The sequence below is a fragment of the Bufo gargarizans genome, chromosome 9 (assembly GCF_014858855.1).
Source record: "Bufo gargarizans isolate SCDJY-AF-19 chromosome 9, ASM1485885v1, whole genome shotgun sequence".
Lineage (NCBI taxonomy): Eukaryota > Metazoa > Chordata > Amphibia > Anura > Bufonidae > Bufo > Bufo gargarizans.
This window is the reverse complement of record NC_058088.1, coordinates 73186533-73208026: the sequence shown is the minus strand read 5'-3', so window position 1 is coordinate 73208026 and position 21494 is coordinate 73186533. Positions and strand designations below refer to the sequence as shown.

Genomic DNA, 21494 nt, shown 5'->3' with positions numbered 1-21494 from the left:
GTGAGTTTACATTGTACATACATATAACTTATATCAATTTAACCAGTATAACTTGGGGAGAAACCTATCCAAAATTCACTTGAATAGGTTCAGGGGTTTAAAAGTTAGTAAAAGTATCTTAAAGGGCCGTAATCCTGAGGCAAGAGGCTGGTAAACAGGCCTCTCCAAAACCCAGTGGCGAGGTTGGTTTCACCACAATATTATAGTGGCTATGCTTGGTACTACAGCCAAGTCCTATTTACTTAAATGGTACTAAGGCTGAGTTCGCATCGGCATTCAGCTTTTCCGTACCCCTGCTCAGTTATAGGAACAAGGACGGATTTGGCACAAAACTGAGTTGAACGGAGCCTAGGGGCCCAATAGACTATAATGGGCTCTGTTAGGTTTCCTCTCAGAGGAAGATTTTTGAAGCAGAGACACAAGTCCTGCATACACGACTTTTGTCTCTGCTTCAAAAATCTTCATCTGAGCGGAAACCCAACGGACCCCATTATAGGCTATGGGGCCCATAGGTTCCGTTTAGCTCAATTATGTGCTGAAACTGTCCTTTCCGTTCTCCTGATCCTATAAAGGAGCACAAGAACAGAAAGGCTGAACGCTGATGTAAACTCAGCCTAAGATGCACATAGATCATGAGACTGATGAACATGATGTCACTGTCCTTGGAAGATCACTGGGGGATTGGCAGGATTGATCATCAAAATTGTACTCCTTTAATGCATCTAAAAGTTGAGGTAATTAACTGGCAATCCAGTGGATCCTGAGCAAAATCGCCAAGATCCTATCCATGTAGGTGTGGTACAACTTAATAATCAGACAACTGGTCCAAGCCAGATAGTAAAATCGAGAAAGCAAGATTAAAGGGGCTTTGCCATGTTTTTTAAGGTACCAGTTATCCACAGGATAGGGGATAACTAGCTGACCGCTGGGGGTCCGAACAATGGGACCGCTGACGATTACAAGAATGTGGGTCCCGCTCTGATAGAGCGACAGGTCGTTCAAGTGACCTGCAGCGACCAAGGGGGAGCAAAAAAGCCAGAACGCAGTAGTGGGAAACAGGCAAGTATGGTTTCCTCCATTGTTTCCACTATGTGTGGCAAAGGGTAAAACATGCAGTGGAAATCTGCCAATGACTCCACTGGGAAAAAGCACAGCTTATACGCGCCGTGTGGACGTACCCTCAAAAATTTTCATTGTAAATGTATAAGTAGCCTTAGTGAACTGTAGTGTCACAAGCAAAATACAGGTGACAGTAAACTGTTCATGAGTTCATCAGACCTCACAGAGGAATACCCTTGTGCACTCAAAGTACTAAATACACCTAATAGATACAATAAGACCCATCAGGAACAGCAAGCTTGGTTGTTTTTAGACTTTTCCCACAAAAAAAACAAAGACAATGGATATTACATTTGCAGAGTCAAGAACTGAAATTTTCACGAGAAACGTCTTATTTAAGAGTGCTACCGTTAGACCTCATTCACACGTTGATGACATCTATGACAAGATGTTCAATGGTTCATCCATGAAGATGAACATGAAGAATCTGCGTTTGGTCCGTATCCATTTTTTGCCTTCGGTGTATCATCTGTATTCCACGGAAATTGCAAGGCTGAAAATTTGTTTCCAGAACATTTCCTACCAATGGTCCATGAAAACCACAGACCAAACACAGATAGCATTCCTGGTTTTCAAGGATCCACAGACGATCATATACGCGAGAGATCCTTATGTCCTGATGTCACCACAGATGTCCATGATTCATTGACATGTGAAAGAAGCCTTACTAGGTATTATTTATTCCATAAGAACACCTACAACCTGCATGTGGTTTGATAACCAGTTAGTTATAAGTAACTTTGTCAGTGCGATGTTACTTATAAAAACTCTATTCAGGAGTTTGCGATAGTTGCAGGACAAGCAATATGGCTACCGGTTCCAACCTCACAGGGGTCATCACCTACGTTGACTTATAAATAGTACAGCTTCCTAGACAGGCAGCGATCACCGTGTTACCAGGTCTGACCGGATTTGCTGCCACTGAGCTTTCCAGCACACACATACTAAACCTGAATGGAATTCCTTCTAACTTGACAGAGGACAGTTCAAGGACTTGAACGCATTTATGGCTGAAGTTAGTGGAAATGCTATTGGGCTCATATGCTGTCCTATCTGAGGGCAGCATGTGATAGATAAGGGGTCGCCAAGCAGCTCATCAGGTCATTTCATTTACGTTCATATTATATTATTAGAGTAGATATTTCTTATTACTTATTGAAAAGCTGCCTTCCGGAGGGTGGTCTTAACTCAGTCCTTGACACCTTCCCCAGTATACGCTCCTCTAAGAGAATATTCTAGTTAGATCAAACAATTACATGCATCGAATGAGCCCCATATTTCACAGGAACAGTCTTCACGACATACTATACTTAGTTTGGATTCTTAGACACTGACACACGGTATTGATAGCTATAAGTGTCTATGCCATCCACCCCTGGAGGTTGGAATACAGAAGGATATCAGTCTGCTGTATGTGAGGCATTACTACAGGTTAGGGCACAATAAAACTTGTGCCTCACAACGTTCAGATCTATATATTTTTTTTTTACATGTATATACATTTAAGAGCCTTTTTTTGCGGGCCAAGATGAATTAATTAATAGAAACCTTTTGGGGTACATATGGTAATCTCCGAGCATTTAACTTTTTGGGGCGTTAATATGGACAGTATTTAAAAGGTTGTCCACTTTTCTTATATTAATGACCTATCCTCAGAAGAGGTCATCAATATCAGTTCAGCTGTGGTCCGACTCCCGGCACCCCCGCCAATCAGCTGTATGAAGTGAAAGCAGAGCTCGCGCTCAGGCTGCCTTCTCTTCACAGTTTACCTGCTTGCCATCGACATCACAGCGGAGGGCAGGTCTAATTACAGCTCTTCTGTCCCATTCATTTCAGTGGGGAGGAGCAGATGGAGCGCTGCTTTCTATCCTGAGGATAGGTCACCAATGTAAGAAACCGGCCAACCCCTTTAACGGATTAAATAGAAGGGATCTGAGTAGACCCTGACCTCAACCTGTGGGGGGATGGCTGTCAATTACAGCCTTCATCCTACGCCTGATGGGGTGGGCACAAAATCTGGTCCAGAACCTGATAGTTAGGATATGCCACCAATGTCAGATAGGTGTAGGTCCCACCTCTGAACCTCTCTCTAGAACGGGACACCTGAACTGAGCAGAAAGCGGCCAAGCATGCTGGGCCACCCTTTATTTATTTCCATGAGACTGGTGAAAATAGCCGAGCACCCTTGCCTATCTCCAGCAGTCCCATAGAAGTGAAGGGAGGGGTGGCCGCGCATGTGCCATGTGCTCTACAAATCATTTTTTTGGGACTTCCCAAAAATGAGTGGAGATGACAGTGTGCTCTCCTTCACTTTTGGGGCCCATTCTGGTGATAGGTGTGAGTCTCAGAGTTGGGACTCGCAATTACCTGACTTTGATGGCATATTCTAATGTTATGTCATCAAAGTCTGAGATAACATAACCCTTTTAAAAAAGAGCATCTGTCAAAAGGAGCAACCTTATTAAAACCAGGCTTATTAATACTGGTCTTGTGAAAAAACTAATTATTTTTTATTTATTAAAGGAATTAAACGGCTCAAAGAAAAACGGTTATCGGTAGGTGTAATCTAATTTTTCCTCTTCGCCTATGACAGCACCTCTGGAGATTAGGTGAGAGTAATCTAGGGCGGGACAACAGCTTGGAGCACCTTACGGCCAAAAGCAAGGCCCTCATTAGAAGGCAGCTGACGTCTATATAGTGTTTGAAAAATCAATTTAATAAAAGTTTAACTCCAATACGTTGCCTGTATTGTTAGCACTGCAGGTCCAAATGTGAAGTGGGTCAAGTTCACAAAAGTCAATCCGTGCGTTTCTGTGTTGGACCGTGCTGCCGTTTCTTCACTGAAAAAAAACCTTCCTTCCAGCATAAAACCATTCACATCCCTGGACATAGGGGAAAACACCAAACTTCCAGGTGTAAACTCCTCTTATTCACTCCTGTGGAATATCAAGAGGGCGCACCGATAGTGAAGTACTGATAACTCAGGTCTACTAAAAGTGGTTTATTGTACTCACAAATTCTTTGTAAAATCATATCAAAGTTGTTGAGACACTAATCGTCCTCCTGCCCGACCCGGGTTTCGCTTTCAGGGGCGGATAGCCAACCCCTTACCGGGATGTCTTAAATCCGGTAGAAGTGCCATACCCTTTTTTACCCTCCACCAATAAAAGCTTAGACAAAATTATATTATATATACACACACACACACACACACACACAAAATACCAGTATACCATAATTTAATAAATAAATTGAACTAAGACAAAAGATCCCTATATTAAAGGGTTGTCGCATATCTCCATTTTCTGCCCCCCTGACTTGAGCATCGGAGCATGCTTTCCTTTGCCTTGCGCTAAATCGCGCAGGGCAAAGACATTTTCAAGAGTTCCGGTGACAAACCGTGCTCTCCATGATGGGCGGGCTTTAGTGCTGCCCTAGTCAGTAAAACAGCTTGGGCAGCACTAAAGCACGCCCATCAGAGCCAGTGACGTCACCCGTCACCGAGCACACTGTGTATTATGTTTTATGGTAAACAAAAGAGCTATTGCCCTGCGCGATCTAGCGCAGGGCAAAGGCGAGCATCGGATCATGAACTGCTCCGATGCTCAAGTCAGGGGGCTACCTGAATGAAAATGGAGGTATGTCCGGGTTCAGCTCTGAACCCGGACAACCCCTTTAATAATTCTGTCTAATACCCAGCCTAAACCAAAAAATTCCCTGCAAGGGACTATCTTCCCATACTTCACTAGTTTCATTCATAAGAACTCTCCAGCATCATCTACCAAGTGATCGGATCAAGCAAGGGATTCTTCCCAATCAATAACTACACATCTCCCATTCATTAAAAGATCCACGCTTCCAACTCTGAAGCAAGTAATCCCGGCATTGTGTATGGGGCATTCAAACTAAGCAGGGTTTTAAATCGCACTCAACATTCAGCCCTTGTGGTTGGAGCGTAACTAGGTTAAACATCCATTCTACCTCTATTTGATTAATGTGCACAATGGAGTCCCCCCAGGTTTTCCAGAATGGCGTTTTTAAGTACACCCACATTAGTGTTGTACTGAGTGAGAATGGTGAACCTAAAATACTTACTTTTCTTTGTAGCCTTTTGTTCTTTTAATTTTACACTCCCTTCTATATTACTGTATCTATCTAAAACTTCTTCATCGTATCACTTTTCCGAAAAGCGCTCCTTAATAACCTGACTCTGATCTCTAAAATCTCTGTTTTCTGTGCAATTACGGTATATTCTTTGAATCTGTCCCTTGGGGGATGTTCTTTAACCAAGGTGCATAATGACAACTGCTAACGCAGTGCTCCAGAGTCCAGACTAGGGTTGTTTCGATACCAAAATTTAGTTTCAGTTTTGATACCATAAAAAAGTATTGCGATACTCAATACCACGCAGAAAAATAACAAAACACCAAAAAATTCTGCATGCATTCCGCATTTTATGGAACGTCCGGCCCATAATAGAACAGTCCGATCCTATTTTTGGGGGGGAACAAGGTGACAAAAAAAAAAAAAATGGCGAATTGCACAGTTTTATATAGTTTTTTTTGTGTTATGGCGCTCACCTCATAGGACATTTTTTTATTTTAATAGTTTGGACTTTTCAAATGTGGCAATATGTAATATGTTTATATATTTTATATGCAAAATTGGGAAAGGGGGCAATTTATACTTAATATTTTGGTGTTTGTGTTTTTTTAAACTTTTTTTTTTTAACACTTTTTATTTACTATTATTCCACTTAGGGGCTACAACCCCTTGTCCTATTCACCCTAATAGAGCTATATTAGGGTGAATAGGACTTTACACTGTCCCTGCTGCCCTGGGCTTTGTGCACACGGCAGCAGGGAGCTTACCATGGCAGCCCTGACGCAAATGCCGACAAGGCTAAAAAGTCTTGTCGCCATCTGCAAATTTAAAGTCGCCATCTGGAGCGCTGTAACGTCTATATATGCATTGACATCTTTTTTTTACTTTTAAAACGGTTATTTTCAATAAAATAATTGCAGGTCTAAAAAAAATAAAAAATCTACTGAGGTTGCGCTGATATTACTAGTGAATCGGAGGTTCCAATCATTCATGTTCAGTTCTGAAATAAATTACTCCAGACCTTGCTTTTTCCCTTTCCATATTAACAGGCAATCGTTGATATAGCGTCACCACAATATCAACTCACCTTTTTGTGTTTTTTTTTTATTTTATTCAAAATAGGACAGATTTCCCCTTTTTTCCAGAGGGCCATGAATAAATTGGCGAAGCTTTGGGCGAATTTCGCCCCCATCGCCGCCCCAGTGCACTGTAAATAAGTGCCTAGATTTTATTTTTAAAAACAAATCTAAAATAAATTTATTTTGCAGGTTGTTCACAAGGGGGTCATCCTACAGGCTATTTTAATAGTGGAAGAGGTTTTAAAAATATTATAATACATGGGATCAGAGACTGTGGATGAGACAATATCGAAACTATAATACACCACATGGGTATGTAAGGAACATATAGGCATAACTACGGAAGGCATGGGCAGCCATCACAGCAGGGCGTTAGAAATATTAACCAACAATCACAGCCATATTCCCAGCAAAATAAAAATGAGGATGCACTACTATTACAAACGTATAGGATTTGGAGAAACAAAATGTTCCACACCAAGTGACAAAAGGAGTTCAAAGGGACAATATAATCGAGGGAATGGGAGTAGAGAAAGGAAAAACAAACTCCCCCCAAAAAAGAAGTTATGTAGAGGGAAAAGATGAAGAGGAAAACAGCAGCTGATACAGAAAGAAGAGCACGGGAAATAAAAGGAGTGTTTAATCTAAGCTCCCATATACTCTCAGAATCAGAAAAAGAGTACTAGGAAAGGGGTTCAAATTTGCACCCACTCACGGGCTCAATAAATTTGAGGTATTCTTAGATATACATAAGTATATTAGGAAATTAAACATGGCAAAGTACCATAATAATAAGCAGGCAACTCCACTCAAAAACGCAGGGAGTGTGAATGGAATCATTCACACTCAGCTGCGTGATAAAATCAAGATTTTTTCCTAAAAATCGGGACCATGACTGTATCAAGGCTTTCAAAAGGGGAATTTTAAGAGAATTTAGATACGAGACCCAGAAAACATAATCTGACTAGCGAAGGAAAAAATGACAAAAAAAAAAAAAAACACCTTCCTAAAATTCATAAAAGCTTGCAAAACCCCCCCGGGAGACCCATCGTTGAGGGGATTCATTCTTTGACAAGCAGACTCTGTGAGTACGTTGATTTTTTTTCTGCAGATATATGTAACACAGGTTCTATCATATTTAAAAGATTCTGGAAGTGCTATAGAACTGGTGGATAATTTAGGGATTAGTAGTGCTGATAGGTGGTTGGCTACAGCAGACGTCACCCCCCTCTATACGATTATTCCAAAAACTCTGGGCCTCAGAGGGCTGGAGGAGGCATTGAATGGGGACCCCCCTTTTTATTTTAGATTGCCTAGATTTTTGTCTCTCTCATAACCATTTTATTTTTAAAAACACTTATTTACTAGGACGGCGATGGGGGTGAATTTCGCCCCAAGCTTCTCCAATTTATTCATGGCCCTCTGGGAAAAAGAGAAAATCTGTCCTATTTTGAATAAAAAAAAAAAAAAGGTGAGTGGTGACGCTATATCAACGATTGCCTGTTAATATGGAAAGGGGAGAGGCAAGGTCTGGAGGAATTTATTTCAGAACAGAACATGAATGATTGTAATATCAGCGCTAAGGCTAGTTTCACACTAGCGGCAGGGGAGTCCGGCAGGCTGTTCCGGCAGTTGAACAGCTTGTTGGATCCGTCCTGCAGCTAGTTCACGTGTGCCCCCGGACTGCCGCTCCTTCCCTATTGACTATAATGGGGGTGTGGGTGGAGTTCCGGCGGCAGCACGGTGAGAGGCAGCCGGACTAAAAGTACTGCATGTCGTACCTTTAGTCCGGCTGCCTCTTGCAGCGCTGCCGCCGGAACTCCGCCCCCATTTACTTAAAAACGTCATTTAGAAAACTTGGAGGAGGATGGGGGAAGGGTCTTGAAAAATGACCCTATTTTGGGAAAAGAAATCCCAAAATGTCCAGAGGTTATTTTAAAAAAAGCCCGAACCTCAGGAATCGTCTAGTATATACTGCGGCACCTCAAACTATTGTGTTGAAAAAAGGGAGCAAATTCACATGGTGTGGGGTCTGCCTTCCATGCAAAAATAGAAGTAAAGAAATAAAAAAAAAGGAGAAGTGATGGCAGATTGTTCCAATGAGAAGGATCATATTTTTTTTTTTTACAGAATTGAGGGCTGAATGTTGAGTGCGATTTAAAACCCTGCTTAGTTTGAATGCCCCGCCGAGGGCTACACAATGCCGCGATTACTTACTTCAGAGTTGGAAGCGTGGATCTTTTAATGAATGGGAGATGTGTAGCTATTGATTGGGGAGAACCCCTCGCGTGATCCGATCACATGGTAGATGATGCTGGAGAGTTCTTATGAATGAAACTAGTGAAGTATGGGAAGATAGTCCCTTGCAGGGAATTTTCTGGTTTAGGCTGATAGAAAAGACACATTAATCAGTAAACAATTTAAGGAGAAATGTAATCGAGTCCCATTTATTTCGGCGTATACTGAAAGTAGTGCAGGCCTTAATCAAATAATTAGACGACACTGGGGCATCCTCAAAGGGTGTCTCTCGGTAGGATCACTGAATTAAGATCACCTCCCTTGTTTGCATACCGTAGGACGAGGAATTTGCGTCATCAACTGACTAAAGCTGATGTTGGCCCTAAAAGTAGGATGAAACAAGCCACACTGACACAGCCGGGCAGGGGCAGCTTCCTCTGCCTGTGCGGTATCAGTTGTCGCTACATCTGTAGAGGTCCTGAGTTTAGACACCCTGACACAGGAGTGGTACATCCTATTCGATACCACCTTACTTGTAATTCAAGTTATGTCATATATGTTTTAACATGTCCCTGCAAACTACTTTACGTAGGGGAGACATCAACAGGCCTTAAAACTAGGTTGCGTAACCATTGGTTGTCCATACACAAGAAAAGACTTCACTGACTTCATTTATGCAGAGAAAGATTTAAAGTGTTGGATCCTCGATCATGTCCCCCTACCTAGGAGAGGGGGTGATAGAACAACACTTAAAAAAAAAAAAAAGGGAGATGCACTGTATTTATATACTCAACAGTCTCAAACCAAAGGGTCTTGATGTGGAGTATAATCCAGGAGTGTTTATATGATTGCAGGCTTGCCGTCGCCCCCGTATTTATTTGGGCTCTCTCACTTCCATTGGATATGGTGTTATGCAGAATAACACAACCAATATTGTTTTAATGTGTTAGTTTCAAGGTTAAAGATTTAATTTAATAATTTTTTCCTCTTATGTTCTTCTTTTATATAGATGCTGTGATGGATCGGAGTGGGGATGTGATGACCAGGGTACATGGATCCATTGGAGTGGGATTGCGACTCTCATATGTATAGATATACGTCATGTTTTATGTTGTACTGCAGATGTGCCAATATCACAGTAATGGAGGAGGTTAGTGGTCCTTAATAGGAGGAGAACCCTCGTTGAATTGGTGATGGAGCTAGGCGAGTGACCAAACGGTATGTGCGCCTGATACTGCAGTGTTATGCGCCCAATACGGAGGGTTGATGTACTTGACAGGGTGTCACCTCCTGCTTACTCCTGTGTACACCATAATATGTGCACATATTTCTGTGCCATTAGGACTTTAGCTGCATGTACCTCTACTAAGATGGCGCAGTGGGTGTCAGTGAGTATATGCGCATGCGTCGGCCTGTAGTCACTGGTATACCATTACCAAGTTGGCGATTTTGGACTCGGAGGTCGTATGCGCAAACTCAAGGAGGAGCCAGCTAGATCACTTCCGGCTTACATTCTAGTGATGTTTGACGCAGTGCTGGTTGTAACACGCAGAGATTTCGGCAGTATGAATACATGAGGTCGCCGTCACACCTGTATGGTATGTACTGTCATCACTTCATTCCCACGCTCCGCTGTTTCACAGCATGATTTGGATTTGCACCACCTGTCACCAATTATATACTTATTATGATGTACACTAAATAGACATCTGAATGCACTGTATTTTTTTTATTATTGACATTTTTTTTTGTATCAATTTAGCTATATGTTGGAATCATGGTATCACTATTGTATTGCAATAAATAAAATAAAGTTTTTTTTGAAGTGATTGATTATATTATATGTTATTATGACCACTTATACACTTGTGACTTTTTCTGATTGGTTGCTCTATATATATATATGCTAATGGACACGTGTTATTTGCTTGAGAAAGGCTCTATGGATGAGCTGAAACGTCGCTGCTGCTGATTTATGCCACATGGGTGAATACATTTTTCTATTTTTGATATTTTTGGAGTGCTGTCCATTCTTCCTTCCTTAAATATATACAGTACAGACCAAAAGTTTGGACACACCTTCTCATTCAAAGAGTTTTCTTTATTTTTATGACTATGAAAATTGTAGATTCACACTGAAGGCATCAAAACTATGAATTAACACATGTGGAATTATATACTTATCAAAAAAAGTATGAAACAACTGAAAATATGTCATATTCTAGGTTCTTCAAAGTAGCCACCTTTTGCTTTGATTACTGCTTTGCACACTCTTGGCATTCTCTTGATGAGCTTCAAGAGGTAGTCACCTGAAATGGTCTTCCAACAGTCTTGAAGGAGTTCCCAGAGATGCTTCGCACTTGTTGGCCCTTTTGCCTTCACTCTGCGGTCCAGCTCACCCCAAACCATCTCGATTGGGTTCAGGTCCGGTGACTGTGGAGGCCAGGTCATCTGGCGCAGCACCCCATCACTCTCCTTCATGGTCAAATAGCCCTTACTTTCAACGTTTCCCAATTTTTCGGACTGACTGGCCTTCATTTCTTAAAGTAATGATGGCCACTCGTTTTTGTTTACTTAGCTGCTTTTTTCTTGCCATAATACAAATTCTAACAGTCTATTCAGTAGGACTATCAGCTGTGTATCCACCTGACTTCTCCACAACGCAACTGATGGTCCCAACCCTATTTATAAGGCAAGAAATCCCACTTATTAAACCTGACAGGGCACACCTGTGAAGTGAAAACCATTTCAGGTGACTACCTCTTGAAGCTCATCAAGAGAATGCCAAGAGTGTGCAAAGCAGTAATCAAAGCAAAAGGTGGCTACTTTGAAGAACCTAGAATATGACATATTTTCAGTTATTTCACACTTTTTTGTTATGTATATAATTCCACATGTGTTAATTCATAGTTTTGATGCCTTCAGTGTGAATCTACAATTTTCATAGGTCGTGAAAATAAAGAAAACTCTTTGAATGAGAAAGTGTGTCCAAACCTTTGGTCTGTACTGTATATAATTTTATTTATCTGTGTTTTAAAGAGTGTATAAGCTTTTATTGGTTGAGGGTAAAAAAGGGTGGGACACTTCTACCAAATTTAAGACATCCCCGTAAGGGGTTGGATATCCGCCCCTGATGAAGTGCGAAAGCGAAACCCGGGTCGGGCTGGAGGACGATTAGTGTCTCAACAACTTTGATATGATTTTACAAAGAATTTGTTTGTGAGTACAATAAACCACTTTTAGTAGACCTGAGTTATCAGTACTTCACTATCGGTGCACCCTCTTGATATTCCACAGGAGTGAATAAGAGGAACTTACACGTGGAAGTTTGGTGTTTTCCCCTATGTCCAGGGATGTGAATGGTTTTATGCTGTAAGGAAGGTTTTTTTTCAGTGAAGAAACAGCAGCGTGGTCCAACACAGAAACGCACAAAAGTGTATGTGGAGAACTCCATGTGGCAGCCCTACAAATCTGCTCTATAGAAGTGGAGGCCCTCTCTGCCCATGAAGTGGGGACTGATCTAGTAGAGCGAGCTCCGAACCCCGAGGGCAGAACAACCCCCTTGGAAGAATATGCAAAGTAAATAGCTTGTCTAATCCACCTAGCAATGGTCTGGGAAGAATCAGCAGAGCCCTTCTTGGCACCTTGGAATAAAAGTAACAGACAGGAGGAGGACCCCCAAGGCTGAGTGACCTGTAGATATTGAATTATACACATCCTAACATCTAAACAATGAAATTCTGATTCCCTCTTATATTTTGGAGAAGCACAGAGATAGGGTAAGGTCCCTTTCACGCGGGCGAGAATTCCATGTGGGTGCAATGCGTGAGGTGAACGTATTGCATTCACACTGAATCCAGACCCATTCACTTCAATGGGGCTGTGCACATGAGCGGTGATTTTCACGAATCCCTTGTGCGTTGCATGAAAATCGCAGCGTGTTCTATATTCTGCGTTTTTCACGCAAAGCAGGCCCCATAGAAATAAATGGGGCTGCGTAAAAATCGCAAATATTCGCATGGTTGCTAGGAGATGATCGCGATGAGCAACCCCGGACCCCATTAAAGTCTATTCACTGTATAAGTTTCCCTTATAACATTGTTATAAGATAAAATAATAGCATTCTTAATACAGAATGCAAAGTAAAATGTGCCTTGAGGAGTTAAAAAATAAATAAAAATTAACTCGCCTCATCCATTTGATTGCACAGCCGGCATAGTCTTCTTTCAGGACTTGCAAAAGGACCTCTGATGACGTAATCGCACTCACCGCGCGGTGAGCGCAGCGACGTCAGAGCAGGTCCTTTTGAATGAAGATAGAAGATCCTTCTATCTTCATTCAGCAGAACCTGCGCTGACGTCACCACGCGCTGAGCGCGATTACATCAACGGTCTTTTGCGGGTCCTGAAAGAAGAAGAAAGAAGACGATGCCGGCTGCGCAATGAAGTGGACGAGGCGAGTTATGTTTTTATTATTTTTTAACCCTCAATTGACATTATACTTAGCATTCTGTATTAAAGAATGCTATTATTTTCCATTATAACCATGTTATAATGGAAAATAATAAAATCTACAGAACGTCAAACCAAACATCAGTGAAGAAGTCCGGGTTCGGGTCTGGGTACCACATTCAGTTTTTTCTCACGCGCGTGCAAAACGCATTGCACTCTCGCAAAAAATAATTTAACATTGGAACACAATCGCAGACAAAACTGACTAAATTGTGTGCCTACTCGAGTGGGTTTCCCGCAATGCACCCTGAACGCATCCGGCCCTCACCCACGACGCCCGTGTGAAAGAGGCCTAAATCTATCTCTTGAGAACGGGGAAACTGGGAAGAGACCTTTGGTAAAAATGAAGGATCAGGAGAGATCCACCACCCGATCCTCCAAGATCACCAAGTAAGGCTGGTCAATGGCAAGTGCAGCGATCACACTAACTCTCCTAGCAGAGGTAATGGCTAAGAGAAAAGCAAGTTTAAGGGCTCATGTAGACGACCGTATTTATTTTGAGGATGACGTCCGTGTGCATTATGTATTTTGCGGGACGGAACAGCTGACCCGTAATAGAACAGTACTATCCTTGTCAGTAATGCAGACAATAATAGGACATGTTCTGTTTTTTTGCAACGGAAATACGGACACACTAGATTGACAGGGCCAGGCAGCGTTGGTCTCCTACTGCTGGCCCTGTCTGCCGTGTAAATCTCGCGCCTGCGCCGTGCCATTCAGTATACGGCACGGGTGCAGTGAGTAAAGGGCGCTCGCCGGCTGCCAGTTTCCTCACTGCGCCTGCGCCGAAAACTGAACGGCGCAGGATTTCCTCAGCGCACAGGGCCGGCAGTTGAAGGTGAAGGCTGCCTGGCCTTGTCAAGCCAGTGTAGCAGGGTGTGGCCAGAGGTGGCAGAACAGAGCCTCTAGGAGCAGGGGCAGGAGCAACCCCCCCATCCCGCACCTAGAGGCTAATTAGCATATTATAAAAGTTAGATTTCTGGAGTAACGGGGGCATAGATACAAGTAGGCTAGTTAGGTTAGCATTAGATCCGTCTTACAAATGCATTGCAAGAACAGATCTGTCTCTCCGGATTTCATTCGGAGAAACAGATCCGTTATATATTTTTAATAACATTTTTACCGGACTAGAAGGACGGATCCGGCACTAATACATTTCAATGTAAATTAATGCCGGATCCGGCAACTGATCCAGAATTTTGGACAGAGATAATACTCTAGCATGCTGCTGTATTTCCTCCGTCCAAAACGCTGTTCGGTGACTGTGAACTGAAGACATCCTGATGCATCCTGAACGGATTACTCTCCATTCAGAATGCATTGGGATAAAACTAATCAGTTCTTTTCCGGTATAGAGCCCCTAGGACGGAACGCCGTGCCGGAAAAGAATAACGCTAGTGTGAAAGGACCCTCTGCCAGTATACTTTAAACAATGGGGAGCAGGGGGCACAGTGTTGGCCATCCTAGCTCCTATGTATAAACAAGTGCTTTCCTTCACTGATTATAACAGGCAGGGGGCAGCGATCATTGGTTAATGCAGGTGCCTACTCATAGATATAGCCGCTGACAGTGTGACAGGAGTCTATATTAAAGGGGTATTCCCATCTCGGACACTGATGGCATATCACTTGGTTCAATGTCAGATAGGAGCAGGTCCCACACCTACCTCCAGAAGTGCTCTCCTTCAGGATACCAATCACGCAGGCGCGACCGCCCTCCATTCACTGCTATGGGAGTTCTGAAAATAGCTGAGCGCTGGCTAATTCCAGCAGTCCCACAGCGGTGAATGGAGAGGTGGCCGCGCATGCATGGCATACTCTCCATTGACCGCCACGGGACTTCGGAAAATAGCAGAGCAAGCTCACTCAACTATTTTTGGAACTCCCAATCCAGTGAATGAAGAGCACGTTGGGGGCCCCGTTCTGGAGACAGGAATGGGTCCAGGAGGTGGGACCTGCACCTATCTGACATCGATGGCATATTGTAGCGATACACCATCAATGTCCTAGAAGAGAAAAAAACCCTTTAACCAATGAGCACTTTCCTCCATAGTGAAGGAATCGCCCATGGTTTACTGCGCGGCACCCCAGTCGTGTTTCCATTCAGCAGGAGGAGGATGCGTGTGCCCTTAGGGGTTGTGCATCCCTGTCTTAGTCGCTCCGATAAGTCTGCTCGTCTCCGGCAGCCAAGAAATAACAACTTTCCCATCATCACTGCGCATGTGGTACCTTGCCCAGCCTTGGCATGCCATCTGATGACGTGTGGCGCACCATTACCAGGGCGCCATACCGTGCTGCCTACCATGTGAAGGGCAAACATGCATTATGAGAGCCAACACAACCAGGTCTCAGCCACCTCCGCAGTTGTCACCCCTCCGATCCCTCGCGCAAAGTGGAGAATAACTAAATCCAGGAAAGTTGAGCGACAACCCGGCCAGACCCGTAAGGGCGGCCATATGGGTTGTCACCCACATCTAAGAAAGGAAGAAGGATTTGATAAAACAAAATAAAACGAGGAAACACAAAGGTAAAATGTAACAAGCCATTCAGACATCAGGCTGGCACCAAAACAATGGAAGGGGTTAAATGCACTAATCAGACCCTATGGGCATCATGCCCTGCCCAGTATGGAGATGACAGGATATATGTGGACAACCTAAAAAGGGGAGGGTTAGATCCTAGGTGATGCCAGGCTAGGAGCCGTGCCCTGGTGCCAGGCAGCAGGTGGGAGATGGCACTGCAGCTGCAGACGGGGGGAGGAATGCACTATGAATGGAGGGAGGGGAAGTTTGCAAGTCATTATATGCAGATGCAGGCCTGTGCTCAGAGCATTCAGCCCGGGCCCGGACTCCGAACGCATCCCTGCCGGCGGAGGACGGCTGCTGCCGGGGATGCACAGGCCTCACCTTGTAGAAGGCTCCATTGGAGCCCCGCACCTCCACCACCAGCTCCTCCATGTTGCTCGGCGCGATGCCCTGGTCACTGGCTGCAGATAAGGCGGTCCCTCCAGGCCTCTGTCTCCTCTCGTCAGTGGTTGGACCGCAGCATGAGCGCCGCCGGTCGGCCGTCCCCTCTCCACCTCCTCCCGGGAAATGAAACCGAAACGGGCACCCGTCTGGCGAAAGGATTCCCCCCTCACCCGCCTCGAATGTAAACATTAAAACGCGATCACGTGACGAGAGGCCGCGGCTTTCGATCACGCCCATTCACAAACAGCGGGCGCAGCCTAACCTAGTGGCTTCTGACGTCACGCCGACTGATAGGCGCGGAAGCCAACGGGACGGCGACGCTCCCTTGCGTCGCCCAATCGGATGGCGCGCTCCTTCTAGTTATTTATTTATTTGGACTGTGTGGAGCGCTTGCGGCTGACGTCAGGAGGAGGGGTGGGGCGTTCAGCCGGGGGTTGCCATGGAGGTGAGGGAGCAGACAGGGGTGTGGCTGAGGAGCGCGTCTGGCGGCGGGAGAGGAACGCGAGGGATGGGGTCCGGTCTGAGGTAGAGGGGACGCCGGGAATGTCCTCTGTACCCGTTTGTAGCCTCGTTGTGACACCGCTAGAGGGCGCGCTCAGTAGGACTATACTGTTACTTACATGTGAATGACGTATGGCCTGGCGGCGCTATTACAATTGCACTGCCCACCCTAAGGCTACTTTCACACTAGTGTTTCTATTTTACAGTATTGAGATCCGTCACAGGGTCTCAATACTGGAAAAAAACGCTTCCGTTTTGTCACCATTCATTGTCAAAGGGGACAAAACGTAACTGAACAGAACGGAAAGCTCCAGAATGCGTTGCGTTCTCATACCAGGAGATTAAGCTGCGGTTTTCTTTCCATTATGGGATGCGGAGCAAGGCGGATCCGTCATGATCCGCAATGCAAGTCAATGGGAGCAGATCAGTTTTCTCTGCCACGATAGAAAACGGATCCGTCCCTCATTGACTTTCAATGGAGTTCACGACGGATCCACCGATGCAGACGGTTGTATTATCAGTAATGGAAGCGTTTTTTTCTTAACCCTGTCGGATCCAGCAAAAACGCTAGTGTGAAAGCAGCCTGACACAGCATGTTACTGTCATACGGTGACCTTATAGTAGACGCCGGTACAACACAGGCTCTCCGCAGGCAGGCCAAGGTTAAAAAGCGTATGCTTACCTCTGGGAAATGAGTGGTAACTGTCCCCTATGTGTCGGCCTGTAAGGCCGCCTGCGTTGTCACCGCTGCCCTTAGCAAATACCAAAAATAACCGTAAACACAATAACAATCCGCCTCGTGTGACCGATATCAGCGGCCGTTCCTGCAGGGTCAGTTTTAGACAAAATGTCACCCTGGGCAATATTAAAGGGATTGTGCCAAGTTGCACCCTATCTACAGAATAGAGAGTTGAGCGAGGCGAGCTTCCAATGCTACATCTGGAGTCGCTTCGTTCAAAACTTCGGAATAATACTGTACGGAGATCTATCTGGGCTCTAGTCGGAGGTACCAGTCTGAACCGAAGCAGAGTTTGGTTCCAAGTTTTAAAGTGATTTTCCTCTTAAAAAAATAAATAAAAATCAACTACCTAAGTTTTTCACGCGTGACTTTGCGAATAACTTTCTTTGGCTCATCGGAGCCCATACATTCTACGGATCTCTGTACAGTATTATTCCGAAGTTTTGAACGAAGCGACTACAGATGAAGCATGCAAAGCTCGCTTCACTGAAGACTAATAGGGAGTCATGAAGTGATCAGTGGGGGGCCAACTGCTGAGACCCTCATGATCCCGAGATCGGGGGTCCCATTCTGATGGAGAGCTAGTTTGAGAATATGCCCGGCTACATACCGTATTTTCCGCCCTATAAGACGCACCCGGGTTTTAGAGGAGGAAAATAAGAAAAAAAAAATATATTGAACTAAAGGGGAGTTAAAATGTTTCATAAAATACCAAAACTATCTGTTAACAATAGAAATCTGAACAGCAGCATCAGTACCAGACAGGTGAGGATAGAGCAGGACATGTTGCTTCTCTAATCGTCAGGGGACCCTATAGAGTCCTCCTTACTGCTGTCCACATTTAGAAGGCTCACTTTGTCAGAATCCTCTTCAGGGTCTTCATACAGCTACTGATGCCACATTTAGGCCCCTTTCACACAAGCGAGTTTTCCGCGCGGGTGCAATGCGTGACGTGAACGCATTGCACCCGCACTAAATCCGGACCCATTCATTTCTATGGGGCTGTGCACACGAGCGGTGATTTTCACGCATCACTTATGCGTTGTGTGAAAATCTCAGCATGTTCTATTTTCTGTGTTTTTCACGCAACGCAGGCCCCATAGAAGTGAATGGGGCTGTGTGAAAATTGCAAGCAAGTGCAGATGCGGTGCGATTTTAACGCACGGTTGCTAGGAGACTATCGGGATGGAGACTCGATCTTTATTGTTTTCCCTTATAACATGAATATAAGGGAAAATAATAGCATTCTGAATACAGAATGCATAGTACAATAGGGCTGGAGGGGTTAAAAAAAAATATATATTCTCTTCTTCTTTGCTGTGCACAGGAAAAGGACCTTTGATGACATCACTGTGCTCATCACATGGTCCGTCACCATGGTAAAAGATCATGTGATGATCGCAATTACGTCATCAAAGGTCCTATTCCTCAAAGAAGAAGACAGAAGAGATGCCGGCTGCGCGATCAAGTGGATTAACCACTTCAGCCCCACTAGGTGAAACCCCCTTCATGACCAGAGCACTTTTTACACTTCGGCACTACACTACTTTCACCGTTTATCGCTCGGTTTACCACCCAAATGAATTTTACCTCCTTTTCTTCTCATTTGGTGGTATTTTATTACTGCTGACATTTTTACTTTTTTTGTTATTAATCAAAATGTAACGATTTTTTTGCAAAAAAAATGAAATTTTTCACTTTCAGCTGTAAAATTTTGCAAAAAAAAACGACATCCATATATAAATTTTTCGCCAAATTTATTGTTCTACATGTCTTTGATAAAAAAAATGTTTGGGCAAAAAAAAAATGGTTTGGGTAAAAGTTATAGCGTTTACAAACTATGGTACAAAAATGTGAATTTCCGCTTTTTGAAGCAGCTCTGACTTTCTGAGCACCTGTCATGATTCCTGAGGTTCTACAATGCCCAGACAGTAGAAAAACCCCACAAATGACCCCATTTCGGAAAGTAGACACCCTAAGGTATTCGCTGATGGGCATAGTGAGTTCATAGAACTTTTTATTTTTTGTCACAAGTTAGCGGAAAATGATGATTTATTTTTTTTTTTTTTTCTTACAAAGTCTCATATTCCACTAACTTGCGACAAAAAATAAAAAATTCTAGGAACTCGCCATGCCCCTCACGGAATACCTTGGGGTGTCTTCTTTCCAAAATGGGGTCACTTGTGGCGTAGTTATACTGCCCTGGCAATTTAGGGGCCCAAATGTGTGAGAAGTACCTTGCAATCAAAATCTGTAAAAAATGGCCGTGCAAATCTGAAAGGTGCACTTTGGAATATGTGCCCCTTTGCCCACCTTGGCAGCAAAAAAGTGTCACACATCTGGTATCGCCGTACTCAGGAGAAGTTGGGGAATGTGTTTTGGGGTGTCATTTTACATATACCCATGCTGGGTGAGAGAAATATCTTGGTCAAATGCCAACTTTGTATAAAAAAATGGGAAAAGTTGTCTTTTGCCAAGATATTTCTCTCATCCAGCATGGGTATATGTAAAATGACACCCCAAAACACATTCCCCAACTTCTCCTGAGTACGGCGATACCAGATGTGTCACACTTTTTTGCAGCCTAGGTGGGCAAAGGGGCACATATTCCAAAGTGCACCTTTTGGATTTCACCGGTCATTTTTTACAGATTTTGATTGCAAAGTTCTTCTCACACATTTGGGCCCCTAAATTGCCAGGGCAGTATAACTACGCCACAAGTGACCCCATTTTGGAAAGAAGACACCCCAAGGTATTCCGTGAGGGGCATGGCGAGTTCCTAGAATTTTTTATTTTTTGTCACAAGTTAGCGGAAAATGATGATTTTTTTTTTTCTCTTTTTTCCTTACAAAGTCTCATATTCCACTAACTTGCGACAAAAAATAAAAAATTCTAGGAACTCGCCATGCCCCTCACGGAATACCTTGGGGTGTCTTCTTTCCAAAATGGGGTCACTTGTGGCGTAGTTATACTGCCCTGGCAATTTAGGGGCCCAAATGTGTGAGAAGTAACTTTGCAATCAAAATGTGTAAAAAATGACCGGTGAAATCCAAAAGGTGCACTTTGGAATATGTGCCCCTTTGCCCACCTTGGCAGCAAAAAAGTGTGACACATCTGGTATCGCCGTACTCAGGAGAAGTTGGGGAATGTGTTTTGGGGTGTCATTTTACATATACCCATGCTGGGTAGAGAAAATATCTTGGCAAAAGACAACTTTTCCCATTTTTTTATACAAAGTTGGCATTTGACCAAGATATTTTTCTCACCCAGCATGGGTATATGTAAAATGACACCCCAAAACACATTCCCCAACTTCTCCTGAGTACGGCGATACCAGATGTGTGACACTTTTTTGCAGCCTAGATGCGCAAAGGGGCCCAAATTCCTTTTAGGAGGGCATTTTTAGACATTTGGATCCCAGACTTCTTCTCACACTTTCGGGCCCCTAAAAAGCCAGGGCAGTATAAATACCCCACATGTGACCCCATTTCGGAAAGAAGACACCCCAAGGTATTCCGTGAGGGGCATATTGAGTCCATGAAAGATTGAAATTTTTGTCCTAAGTTAGCGGAAAGTGAGACTTTGTGAGAAAAAAAACCAAAAAATCAATTTCCGCTAACTTATGCAAAAAATAAAAAATTTCTAGGAACTCGCCAGGCCCCTCATTGAATACCTTGGGGTGTCTTCTTTCCAAAGTGGGGTCACATGTGGGGTATTTATACTGCCCTGGCTTTTTAGGGGCCCTAAAGCGTGAGAAGAAGTCTGGAATATAAATGTCTAAAAATGTTTACGCATTTGGATTCCGTGAGGGGTATGGTGAGTTCATGTGAGATTTTATTTTTTGACACAAGTTAGTAGAATATGAGACTTAGTAAGAAAAAACAAAAACAAACAAAAAATTTCCGCTAACTTGTGCCAAAAAAAATGTCTGAATGGAGCCTTACAGGGGGGGGTGATCAATGACAGGGGGGTGATCAATGACAGGGGGGTAATCACCCATATAGACTCCCGGATCACCCCCCTGTCATTGATCACCCCCCTGGTAAGGCTCCATTCAGACGTCCGTATAATTTTTACGGATCCATGGATCGGATCCGCAAAACACATGCGGACGTCTGAATGGAGCCTTACAGGGGGGTTATCAATGACAGGGGGTGATCAGGGTGATCACCCCCCTGTCACTGATCACCCCCCCTGTAAGGCTCCATTCAGACATCCGCATGATTTTTTACGGA

General features: G+C 43.8%; 1 protein-coding gene across 1 annotated transcript in view; it reads right to left on the bottom strand.

Annotated features, from left to right (window-relative positions):
• Nucleotides 1-16243, bottom strand: part of FMR1 (FMRP translational regulator 1) — a 49086-nt gene extending 32843 nt beyond the window's left edge. The window contains exon 1 of the mRNA XM_044305587.1: nucleotides 15957-16243. Within this exon, the coding sequence (XP_044161522.1) occupies nucleotides 15957-16208 (252 nt within the window). The 5' untranslated portion in view covers nucleotides 16209-16243. The remainder of the gene's footprint in view (nucleotides 1-15956) is intronic.
• Between the last annotated feature and the right edge of the window lie 5251 nt (nucleotides 16244-21494).